General features: G+C 43.7%; 1 protein-coding gene across 9 annotated transcripts in view; it reads left to right on the forward strand.

The window, feature by feature from the left end:
* Nucleotides 1-3,568: 3,568 nt before the first annotated feature.
* The window catches only part of LOC103542052 (cilia- and flagella-associated protein 221), a 48,980-nt gene continuing 40,213 nt past the window's right edge, over nucleotides 3,569-12,335 (forward strand). For 4 of the 9 annotated variants that reach the window (XR_011536378.1, XR_011536379.1, XM_070606727.1 and 1 more), the window contains exons 1-5: nucleotides 3,571-3,691; nucleotides 3,774-3,885; nucleotides 4,080-4,188; nucleotides 6,777-6,864; nucleotides 10,921-11,010. Coding sequence is in view for 5 of the 9 variants with exons in the window: in XM_070606727.1 (XP_070462828.1) it covers nucleotides 4,118-4,188; nucleotides 6,777-6,864; nucleotides 10,921-11,010 (249 nt within the window). In the remaining 4 variants the exon portion in view is untranslated. Of the gene's footprint in view, nucleotides 3,692-3,773; nucleotides 3,886-4,079; nucleotides 4,189-6,776; nucleotides 6,865-7,708; nucleotides 7,794-10,920; nucleotides 11,011-12,335 lie in introns of those variants that run through there. The other 5 variants (XM_070606730.1, XM_070606726.1, XM_070606728.1 and 2 more) reach the window with 4 other exon arrangements.

Raw genomic sequence — 12,335 nt, forward strand, 5'->3', positions numbered from 1 at the left:
GGTGATGCATGGACTCTCTCTATGCTTGTAGCAGTAGTTGCTTCTGCCAAGAGGGGAGGAGATGACAGAGAAAAAGGGGTCTTTGAGGGCTACTTTCTTTCTCTGATTAGTCTCAGTGCGCTGTTGGAATGTTTGACCATATATATGTATTACTGTCCATTCAAAAATTTACATCATGAGACCAGAACAACATAACTATTTTCAAAGTTCCAATAGAACATTATAATTGAGTGCCTGCTATTTGCAGTGACCATTGCAAAACCCCATGGGAAATGGTCCATATCCTGAAGATACTCACAACAGAGGGGCCAAATGAAGTCATGTGTAACAAGTGACCTGGACATAAGGCGAAAATGGAAACGTGCCCCATGGGAGTGTTTTTTAAAGCATCGTTAGCTTTCAAGTCAGGGTAAAGATGTGAAATGGGACTAAGTTTTACTTTGTAATAAATTTTTTCTGAACTTCTATTTCCATTTGAATGTGAGCTTTTATTTTTATATACTAATAGATCAAGTTAATGTTTGTTTAATATACATTACTTTTATAAAAATTAAAAGGAAAATTTATCACTGTATAAATACTAATCTTGGAAAACCCTCACAAACGTTTTGAAAATGATAAAGAAATAGTTTGATTTTCCTCCTCTTCCCTTCACACACACATACAAATCACATATCAGCATCATTAGGCATATTAAAAGTGAAGTAACAACCTTATATCAAAATATGAACTAACTCTATGAGTTATTATACGTTTGTATCATTATTTTCTTCCTCAAAATTCACAGCAGCCTAAGTCAACTATAGGATATTAGCATGGCCTGGTGAACCCACATCCTGCAAGTAACCGTAGTAGAAATAAAGTCACTCAGGCAGTAAACAGGGAGCATTGGATATAAATACAAAACAGCTCTATTTTTTCTGGTGTCAGATAACTGGCTGAGCGAAATGCTGTTTGCCATCTCATGTCATGGGCTGCAATACGCAAATGGCTTTCTTAGAGACATCACTCGAGTAGGGTTATTGCTTATATGTCCTTGCATGGACGTGTTCTCAAATACAGAAGAGCTTTGTGTGGCAGGAGCACCATGCAAACACAGGCGTATGCTATTTCTAAGCTATTGTATTTTGGTTTTCCAGCTAGAGTTTGGCATCTTATTTAGTGCCCTCTTGTCGTTTGCAAGGGCTATGTCTCAAGGGCGTGTCTCCCCAGACTGCAGATAGTACTAGAACATATAAATTCCACCAGAAGGACAAAATTACCCTGGCCGCAGTGTTCTCTGAAAGTTTCCTAGGTTGCTTCCTCATTTCAGAAGAGCGTGTGTGCTGGACTTTCTCACGTCCTAAATTCGGCACCGCCAAATTCCACCTGTGACTCTTTAGTTTATCACTGTTCAGACCCCTTCATTTCCATCATCAGCACTAGCAGTTAGATTTCTTAAGGAAGCTGGTTTTTAACACCCTCAGAAACTTTTTCTTTTCCTACTATTTACAGCAGAGGGGATGTGGGAACTCTGCTGAGATGCGGATGCTGAGCCGCAGCTCACTCCCCAACCAAGCGCCTCCTCCCTGCTCAGCACAGCCTGTCAGTCAGTGTGTGTCTCCCCAAAGGCCGTGGGCCTCTCAGGACGCTCTTACACGGGCCATGTTAAATGTGGGATTGCTGGCACAGCACCCACGTCGGGCAGTGGGACCTGTTCAGTAGGTGCTCAGCAAACGCATATTGACCATATTGATGCCGTCAGAACGAATGCATGGAAGTATATCCTTGTCTTATTTCTGTAACGTCCTGGACTTAGTGTAATCCTATAACACAAGTCTTCACATATTCCTGCTTAAAGAAATGCTTCGTGGGTAACGCTAAGGAACATAACTTAGTTCTACTGCATCTCATGATAAGCAACTCCAGCAGCTTCTATAGGGATGTCAGCAGCACTGTCTGTACCTACATTTGTCCAAAGGCAGTTTTCAGTTACAGAAAAAGTCTCAAACATTAGTCTGAATCACTCTTGCAAGATCTTGCTACAAACAGTGGGCATAATCATTCTTTTACTAGGAAGATAAATCAATGTAAGATTTTTTCAGTTATTTTATTGAAGTCATGTCAGCTTATAACACTGTAATTTCAGGTGTCCATTATTACATTTCAGTTTCTGTGTAGACTGCATTGTGTTCACCACCAATAGTCGAGTTTTCATCCTTCACCACACGTATGTGCCCTTTTACCCCTTTCGCCCACCCTCCCATCCCCTTCCCCTCTGGTAACCACTAATCTGTTCCCCTTGTCCTTGTGTTTGTTTATCTTCCACATATGAGTGAAATCATACAGTGTTTGTCTTACTCTGTGCGGTTTATTTCACTTAACATAATACCCTCAAGGTCCATCCATATTGTTGCAAATGGCACGATTTTGACTTTTTTATGGCTGAGTAGTATTCCATTGTATATACATACCACATTTTCTTTATCCATTCATCAGTTGATGGGCACTTGGGGTGCTTGCATGTCTTGGCTGTTGTGAATAGTGCTACAATGAATGTAGGGGTGCATATAGCTTTTTGAATTATTGATTTCATGTTCTTTGGATAAATACTCAGAGGTACAATAGCTGGATCATATGGTAGTTGTATTTTTAACTTTTTGAAAAATCTCTGTACTGTTTTCCATAATGGCTGCACCAGTTTGCATTCCCACCAGCAGTGTATGAGGGTTCCCTTTTCTCCATATTCTCTACAACACCTATTACTTCTCATCTTGATAATTATAGCCATTCTGACAGGTGTGAGATAATATCTCATTGTAGTTTTGATTTACATTTCCCTAATAATTAGTGATGTTGAACATCGTTTCTTGTGCCTGTTGGCCATCTGTATATCTTCTTTGGAAAAATGTCTGTTCGTTTCCTCTGCCAATTTTTTGATTGGGTTGTTCATTTTTTTTGTTGTTGAGTTGTATGAATTCTTTATATATTTTGGAAATTAACCCCTTATCAGATATATGATTTGCAAATGTTTTCTCCCAGGTGGTGGGTTGTTGTTTCGTTTTGTTGATGGTTTCCTTTGCTAAAATGCAGAAGTGCTTTAGTCTGATGTAGTCCCATTTGTTTATTTTTTCTTTTGTTTCCCTTGCCTGAGTAAACATGGTATGCAAAAAGATGCTGCTAAGACCGATGTCAAAGAGCTTATTGCCAATGTTTTCCTCTAAAAGTTTTATGGTTTCAGGTCTTACATTCAAGATTTTCTTAAATTTAGCTATTGAAAACCGACAGACTAGAAGTAAATTATGCTAGCCCATGAGAGCATTTTTCAGCCTGTCATGTTTTCCACTTGTTCTTCTTTGAGAATCTAAGGAAAAGGAGCCGCTGGTGGGCTATTTTGATGTACGTGATTACACTCTGGTGGACTGAGATTGCGTTTCTTTTAATTGACCCGGTTTTAGCACACAGCTTGATTCTCAGCTTAGCTGTAGTAATTAATGGACTGTAAGTCATGGCATTATCAGACGGAACACAAAAATAGGAGCCTTGAGTAGTTGGATTCTATACTAATTGAATATCTGTCTTAAACTATAGATTAGAAGAATTCAAAAGGCTGAATGCTCTTTCTAAGAAAGTAGACATCCCTCCAGAAAAGGCAATGACACGTATAAACTTTCACCGACGGCCAGCCTAGACGAAGCCTCCAAAGCATAAGGTGAGGTGGGCTCCGTGCTGAGCAGGATGGAGGGAGGGATGGAGAGGCAGAATAACGAGTTTCCCTCCTGATTTGCTCCCAGGAAATTGAATATCAGAACTTGAGATTTCCAGTAGACTTATCAAATCCATTTGCTGTGGCAACCGTTTTAAACCAAGAACCAGGAAAATTGAAGATTAAAGAATTGAGAGAAGGTAACCAGCTGGCCCACTATCAGTCAGCCCCTGGGCAGAATAGGAGAGGATTATTGCTTGTCACGTGTGCTGTTTACGGACGAGACACAACCTTGTCAGGGCGCTCTGAGGTTTTGCTGTTAGAAATTGTTTTTCTCTCGGCCAACGATTGTGTTTTGGTTACTGGTATAATCATTGTTTGCTCCTTCCCTCAGTTTTGGACCAAGGCAATGAGATTTCAAGGACAAGACAGATGAAGGAAGCACTCTTTGAACAGAAAGTCAGACAGGACACTTATGAAGAGATCAAAAATCACCTTAAGTGGTAAGTGTTGAGCAATGATTTGTATCAAGTGACAGTGCAATGTTTTTAGTAATGGCGTTATATACCTAAGGCACAATGAAATGTAATGAGTTTTAATGCCCTTCGAAAATTTGACTATTCTCTCCCCTCCGCGCGGCCTTGTGTTTCAGAATGAAGTTTCTGTTAGGAATAAATCAATGTGACCAACCATGCTCTTTCCTCAGTGTGACCAGACAGTGGCAGAATCAGAGTGAACTGTGGGAGGAGCTGGGACACTGCTCCTTGCTGTCCACTGCTGCCAGTACCCCTCTTGCTCCAGGACAGAGCTGGGTGACGCAGGTGCCCCAAATCTCGCCCCACTGTGAGCCCCCTGTGCCCTGTGCTGTGTGCCCCAAGGGCCTTATGGGGAGCCTGGCTCCTACACTCAAAGTGGAGCCCTTTTCACAGTTTTTTTACCAGATCATACCAGGCGTATCCGTGTGTACAGTTTCAGCGAAAGTAAACTTGAAACACTCTTGAATTGAGCTAAAAAAGAGACTCCTGGGAAAGGTCCTTGAGAGGCTGCCTCATCCATGCCCCTGCCTCCACGCTTCCCAGACAACAGAACTTGCCCTGAGCTCAGGGCCTTCCCAGGTGTCCCCCACCCTGTCACCCTGCTGGCACGAGGGCGTGCCCTTTGTTTCCCTCTGCGACAGTGTGGGTCTCTACTCAGGGTCTGGCCTCAAGTATGCCAAGTAACTGAAGGTCATTTAAAAAATACTCTTTCCCTGTTATAAAAAATGGACACATTGTCGTTGTAGAAAACCTGAAAAATATTTTTTTTATTTTTTAAATAAGTATTTTAATTATTTAAATATTTTAATTTTTTTTTGAAGTATAGAGAGGGGAAAACAACCACTATAGTGCAATGATCACTGTCAACACTGGTATATTTCCTTCCTTCTATGCTTTTTTTGTAACATACTTGAAATCACATCCTAAATTCAATTTCGAATGCTGGATTGTTCACTTAGTATTTTCTCCCTTTCTGTTGAAAGATTTTAAATCTGCAAGTAACACCTATATACGCTTGACGTAGTTTCCTCAGTTATTAACTTTGTGCCACATGCACTTCCTCTCACTCTCTACGTGTACACACATTTGTGCACGCGTGCACAGATGCACACATGCACACACGTCCTTTATTTTCCTGAACCATTTGAAGTAAGTTGACGATACCTTGAAGCCTAAAGACTGTCGCATGTAGCCCTAGAACAGCACGTGCTCCAGCGTTACCGTAACTACTTCTAAGAAATTTAACATTGATACAATATGAAATAATCAGCCACGTTCAAATTTACCCAGGTGTCCCAATACTGCTCTTTTTACCTGGGCTTTTTGTCTTTGGAGAGGAGGGATCCAGGGTCCAATCAAGGATTATACAATTTGTGTTTGGTTTTCATGTGTCTTTAGTCTCCTTTAATCTGAACCAGCTCTCCAGACACCCCCTCCCCTTTCTAAATCCTAGCTACCTATTTATTTTGAACAGGCACCAGGCTCCATGATAGACACATTAAGTACCAGAGTTTTTAAAACTGTGACAAAATTCACATAACATAAAATTCATCATTTTAACCATTTTAAAGTGTACAATGCAGAGGTTTTAGTATTTTCACAATGTTGTGTAACCATCATCACTACTTAGTTCTAGAACATTTGCATGACTCCAAAAAGAAACCGCATGCCCATTAAGCAGTCACTCCTCGGTCCCCTTTCCCCCCAGCCTCTGGCAACCGCTGATCTACTGTCTATCTCTATAGATTTGCCTACTATACACATTTCATATAAATGGAATTACAGAATATAGGGCCTTTTGTAACTGACTTCTTTCATTTAACAGGCTTTTAAGTTTGTTCCACATCGTAGCATCTGTCAGTACTTCATTCCTTTTTACGGCGGAATAACATTCCATTGGGTGGACATAGTACGTTTTGTTTATTCATTCATCAGTTGACAGACATTTGGGTGGTTTCCACCTTTTGGCTATTATAACTAATTCTGCTATGAACATTTAATTACAAGTTTTTGTGTGATCATATCTTTTCGGTTCTTTTGGCTGTATACCCAGGAGTGGAATTGCCGGGTCACGTGGTAACTCCATGTTTGACTTTTTGAGGAGCAGCCAAACTGTTTTCCATGGTGGCTGCACCATTTTACACTCCCATCATCAGTGTGCAAGGGTTCCAATTTCTCTACATCCTTGGCAATACCTGTTACTTTCCTTTGTTATTAGTATCATCCTCCTCCTCATCGTAGCCATCTTAGTAGGCGTGAAGTGGTGCATCACCGTGGTTTTGATATGCATTTCCCAATGTCTGATGATGTTGAGCATCAAGATTTTCTGTTCACAAATATTTTAGCGCATGTCACTAGAAGATAAGCTTCCTTTTGCAGAGCACTTTGTTCATCTTGGTTATATTGTTGAAGTGTCTACGACGTCTCTCCCCCGTGGTGTCTTCTCTGATATCTCAGCCTCCCTTTTCAGTGGTGGAGTATCGCTAAGACACTCCATCCTAAAGTTGACGATGGTATTCTGATGGGTTCTGAAAGTTGGGTTTTTTTCTCCCTAGGCAAGTGAACCTTGGTAAAGATCAAATGTCTTTTAAATTTAAAACAGACCTTACTGAAGAGCGGCAAAGAGTAAACACCAAATATAAGGTCAGAATTACTGCTAATTTGATAATCATTTGTTTCACTGACATATTTTGAATTCCTGTTACGTGCAAGATGCCATGTCAAGAGGAAGAAAACTTCTAGTTTAGTTGACGGGGGAGAAGGCTGATGACAAGTTAGTTGTTAACATAAATCAAGGCTGCTGTAAGTGTCACGAGAGCCCTCTACTAAGCATTGTGGGGATTCAGATCCAAAGAGGAGAGAGAGGTCATCTAATTGGAAAGCTTCCTGGAGGACATGGTATAATTTTGAAAAGTAGTAAAGAGGACAGAGAGGAATTCAGTTCAGAGGGAGGGAAAGGCTCAAATTCGGGCTGGAATTCTGAGCACGAGGTGCACCCGTCCCATGATCTGCAAAGCGTGAAGGTCAGAGAGACCCACAGACAGTGACCAGGAGCCACCCCAGCACCAGATACACACACAAGTTCCAAGTCAGAGACGCTCAAAGGGGCTGAGCAGAAAGGGGAACACTGAGGGAGGGGCCGTACCTGGGTCGCCAAGGCAGCACCTGTAAGTTCAGGGAGAGGGAGGGTGGACACGGGAACTGGGGGACTGGGTGAAACCCCTGGGCGCACCATGGCGTGAGAGACATTGTTACACGCAGGACGGGTGCAGAGAACACTGGGGACAGGTCCATAAGGACTGAAGCACACGACACACATGGGGCAGAGGAGAGAGGATCCAGCTTGGGCTTCGTGTCACAGGGGCTTGGAGTTAATTGGTAGGATTTGTGGAACCATCACATATTTCTTAGTTTGCAGGGGCTGCAGTAACAAAGCACCACAGACTGGGTTCCATAGGCAACACAGATTTATTTCCTTACAGTTCTGGAGGCCGGAAGTCCAAGATGGAGGTGTTGGCACAGTGGCTTCCTTCTGAGGGACGTGAGGGAAGGATCCGTTCTCTTCTTAGCTTGTAGATGACTGAGTGCCTCCACATTGTCTCCTTTCTCTTCTTGTAGGACACTAGTCACATCGGATTAGGGCCCACCCTAATGACCTCATTTTAACTCATTTACCTTTTTAAAGACGGTATCTCCAAATACAGTCACCTCCTGAGGTACCAGGGTTAGGATTTCAACATATGGAGCTTGGAGGGACACAATTCAGCCATAACACGTAGATTTAAGCTGGGGGTGTGAGCTTCCCACACTCGGCGCTGCACACGCGGGCAGGGGTAGGAGGGGCTGGGGAACAACACTCTGTTGTCAGATATGAATGCATTTCTCATATGGAATACATTTTTCTTCCTATTTGGAGTCCAAATAAGATATTTGAATAAATCTGTCTTATTTTCTTTAGTTTTCATAAGACAAGCAAAAGAATATACAATCATTACATTGGTAAATCGTAGCATTCAGGAAAAGCACATATTAGATTGGCATTTAAATGTAGTGTGATGTGTTGTTCAGATTCTTTGCATGGGATTTTAAAAACAAAATATCAAGTATTTTCCTCAGCCCCACGAGGGAATGATTTTTTCTGTTTTCAAGATGAAGGTGATACAGACGTGGCAGAGCAGGTCAGTGTGTGAGTTAAGGCTGTAACTGCCAGCGTTTGGTTGACAGGCAGACCCAGCCGTTGATTCGTTTAGTGAACGCCCGTTGTATGGAAGATTCTGTGCTAGTGAATAAGCCACGGTCTCTGCCCTCGAGAAGGTCACAGTCCAGAAGGGGCTGCAACATTAAGAGAGGATTTAAAGTGCTAAGGGCACGGATAGAGTTGAACTTGTAGATAAATGGGAGGTGAGGGGTAAGGAGAGCGAGAAGGTAGAGTGATGCCCAGGTTTGCAGCTTGGGTGCGTGGTGGTGGTTTTACGTGAAATCTCAGAGACAGAAGAAAAGCTGGCTTAAGGGGAAGATGAAAAGTTTAATTTGGGACATGTTACATCTGGGGTGACTGGGGACATCCAGGTGGCGGCTGAAGGAACAGAGCTGGAGACAGAGACTTGGGAGTGCGCAGCATCGAGGTAGAGATTGAGAGCACGGAACAAGCGTGGTGACCTGGGGAACATGAATAGTGTGGGAAAGGCAGCAGCTCACGGCAGGAAATCTGCAGAACTTCTTACTTAAGGGGAGGGCAGCAGGACCACTAAGGAGACAGGAGAGGAATGGTCAGGGAGGTCAGAGGTCAGAGGTCCAGAGAACACAGAGGAAGCAGCCGGGGAGGGATCAGTCAAGTGCAAGGGCTCCAGGACAATAAGGCCTGAAAAGTACACCTTGGATTGGGTGGTTTGGAGGTCCTTGTGTGCCTCAGGGATAGCGATTCCAGTAGATTCGTGGAGGTAAAATGCCAAATTGTAATGGCTTGAGGAACGTGTAGATGTGAGTCGATAGTTGAGAAGTTGAGATGAATAATGACATGGACCATTGCGGGGTGAGGGGTCAAGGCAGGGGTTTTTAAGCTGCATGAACTTGAGCACATTATAGGCTGAGAGCAAAGAGCAATCACGGAGGAAAAGGTTGAAGAAGCTTGGGAAGAGGCCATGGTCAGAGGAAAGATGGTGTCTGAACAGGAGGAAGGACTGGAGAAACCGAGGAAGGACGAACTCGGGGTACAGTCAGGTTTGCATGCAGAGAGGGGCCTGCAGAAGGCTGTGCATGGCCTTGTCTTCTGGCTGATCCAGGAAGCAAGGCCAGCTGCAGAGACTGTGCTGAACGGGGACTGGAGAGGGGCTGGGGGTAGTGGTGAGCATTTGCACAGGTGAGTGAGGGGAGCTGGAAACGAGCCATCACATCCTTAGCGTCACTCACCAGGACCCCGAGGCCCCAGCGTAGTAGGAAAGCAAGTGTTGCAGGGACCTGACTGTGTGTCCGGGAGATTTTACTGGCTGCTGAATCCCGGCAGGTGGCCCAGTGGCAAGAAAAACCTGGAGGCCCAAGGCATATGGTAGAAAGCCAGAAAAAGAGAGCTGGATGGAGGATGTGGGGGAGTCAGCGTTGTAGCTGGACAGCACAAACCCTCGAGGATAATGAGCTTTTACTCAGAGGAGACGGTCAATAATCCTAAATTCTGAGATGTTCGTTATAAATGAGTAGAGTCTTGATAAAGATATCAGAAATCTCCCTCCTCTTTCTTCTACCTAACAACCTCTTTGCCAATCCCTCTTTAAATTGCCTGTTTTATTTTGCTTTTAGTGGGGAGCTGTGGGGTGTGGTCTGAGTGTCTCCCCATGAAATCTGTATTTGAACCTGAGGTCCACGGTCTCAAACTCAACTTCCTGATATGTGCAAATCAGAGCTAGACAGCTCCCCACCTCGGCGACAACAATAGAACTCTCTTACTTCTGAATAGGGTGTTAATGTGGTGATCAGAATAGATGTCTTCCAGTAAAGTCTCTAAAAATGATTGTGAACAATGTACCTAAGAGCCAAGCTAGTTTTAGAAGTCACCTAACAAACAAATATGAAAAACCGCAGGTAGACAAAAGCTAACAAATTTTTGCAGTGTGCACGGCCCCCTTTTCCATGGAGGCATGAGGGTGTCGCCACTGACCCAGGCCCAGCCTACCTTCCTGGGACTGACCCGTGACCCCTGGGGAAGAGGAAAGAGCTCAGGGGCCATGGGGGAAGGGAGTAGCCTGGGGGACGCTTACTCCAGGGAAGAGACAGACCCCATCCACCACCGGGAAAGGGGAGGAACCATGTGCCTTTGTTACAATCTGGATAATCAGCTCAGAGGGGCTTAAAACTTCACTGGGACATTAAGTTTCTTTTAAATGAAAGCTCTATACTCCCATGGTTACATGGTTTCCTGAAATCCTTTCTGTGAGTTTTAAATGCCTCAGAAATCATTTCCAGAGACATTGTCCTCTAATTACAAAAAGAAGGTATTGGGTTTGTGCCTCTATAGAAAGTCCCTATGTTTAAACAGTAAGTGTGATCATAACGATCATTATAACCTACTTCCGTCACTGCCACTCCCAACGGGAACTCCATGGGTGGGTTTGTCCAATTGCTTAATTGGTTTCTGCCAGTTTTAAAGAGAAATAAAGTTGGTACACTTGTATTCAATTTTAATGTTTTTGATGATTAAAAACCCAGCTGGATAGAGGAGATCCTGTTTTGGATGAGGAATTTCAGCGACTCAAGACAGAAGTTAACCACACACGCGTTGTTCGCAATCTGGAAGAAGTGGGTAACTTTCCTTTCCTTGAAATCTAATTATTGGCAGCTCTTTATATGCTTATTTTTAAAATGCTAAACAGTTTTATAGAAATCCTTGTACCAAGAAACATTTAATAATTTTTAATATGCTTACACTTGCAGAGTGTTTTTTCTTACGTATTGCGAGTAAAGCATCAAAATTCGTAATTAATGCTTCCCTTGAAATGAACGGCATTATATACTTTGGCTCCTCCTTTCCACCCCTCTACTTTCTCCTTCTGGATCTCTTTTTTTGTTTCCCTTTGCTCTGCAAGCCCATCTGCGGGTGCTCCTGGTGGGTCCCTGGGCCTCTGTTCCTTGCCTGGTCCCCTTGTGGGAAGGATAGGAGACAGGAGGTCAGAAGCCAGAGTTCTGGTCCCAGCTCTACCACCGATTTGGGACCTAGGAGAAGTCCTCTTAGCCTTGAAGCCTCAGTGTCCTCAAACCTAGAATGGGGACAGTAGCCCCTCCATCTGAGCATCTCTGTCATATGATAGTTTCTGGTTAAAACCCCAATTTTTAATTTCAACAATGAAGCAATTCTTCCTAATCTCCCCCACCTCCATCATTCCCGCTGTTCTTTTCTGGGTTTGCCACATCTGAATTATTTCCACCTCTTTTCTTCTCCCGCATTTAGTCTGGCCACGGAGTCTGGCCGTAGCTCTTCCACAAGGCCACACCCAAGCCCGGCCTTCGTGGCTCACGCTCAGCTAATCCAACAGCTTGTTTGTTCCTGTATCCGCCCCTCCTCCCTCTCCTCTCCAGCCCGCTGCGTGGGCCAGCGTGAGATGAGTTCCCTTCTGATGCCTTTTCCTTCATATCGTTTCCCTGTTCGAGAAGCTCCAGTGCCTGAGGCTGTGGCAGGCGTCCTTTCCTCTGCGTTCATTTACTGACCTATGCACACTGCACTCCCTACGCAGGCCTGTGCTGGTGCTCGGTGCAGGGCTGAGCAAAACAGTCCTCGTTCTCCGCGAGGATCCCACAGCCCGCTGCTCTCAATTCTGGATGCCGTGCCAGCACCCCCAGCGTGGCATTGGTTTCTGTGTGTCTTTATTCTTCTTCCTCAGGGTCACATGTGTTTCCTTGAGCTTCCCTAACCAGACTGTAAATCTCTTAAAACCCAAATCTTGTCTTCCACTTTTGACCCCCAACCCAAGAAGCATTCCCTATAATGCTATGTACACTAAACGTGCTTAATAAATGCTCATTAAATGGCAGGACAAATAAATAATAACTTGATTTGGGATCAAACTCTAAAACATTTTTATTAAATGTTTATGCCAGGAGTTAAAATTTAAATCGAAGATGTGTCT

Source organism: Equus przewalskii, unplaced genomic scaffold, assembly GCF_037783145.1.
Source record: "Equus przewalskii isolate Varuska unplaced genomic scaffold, EquPr2 contig_10104, whole genome shotgun sequence".
Classification (NCBI taxonomy): Eukaryota; Metazoa; Chordata; class Mammalia; order Perissodactyla; family Equidae; genus Equus; species Equus przewalskii.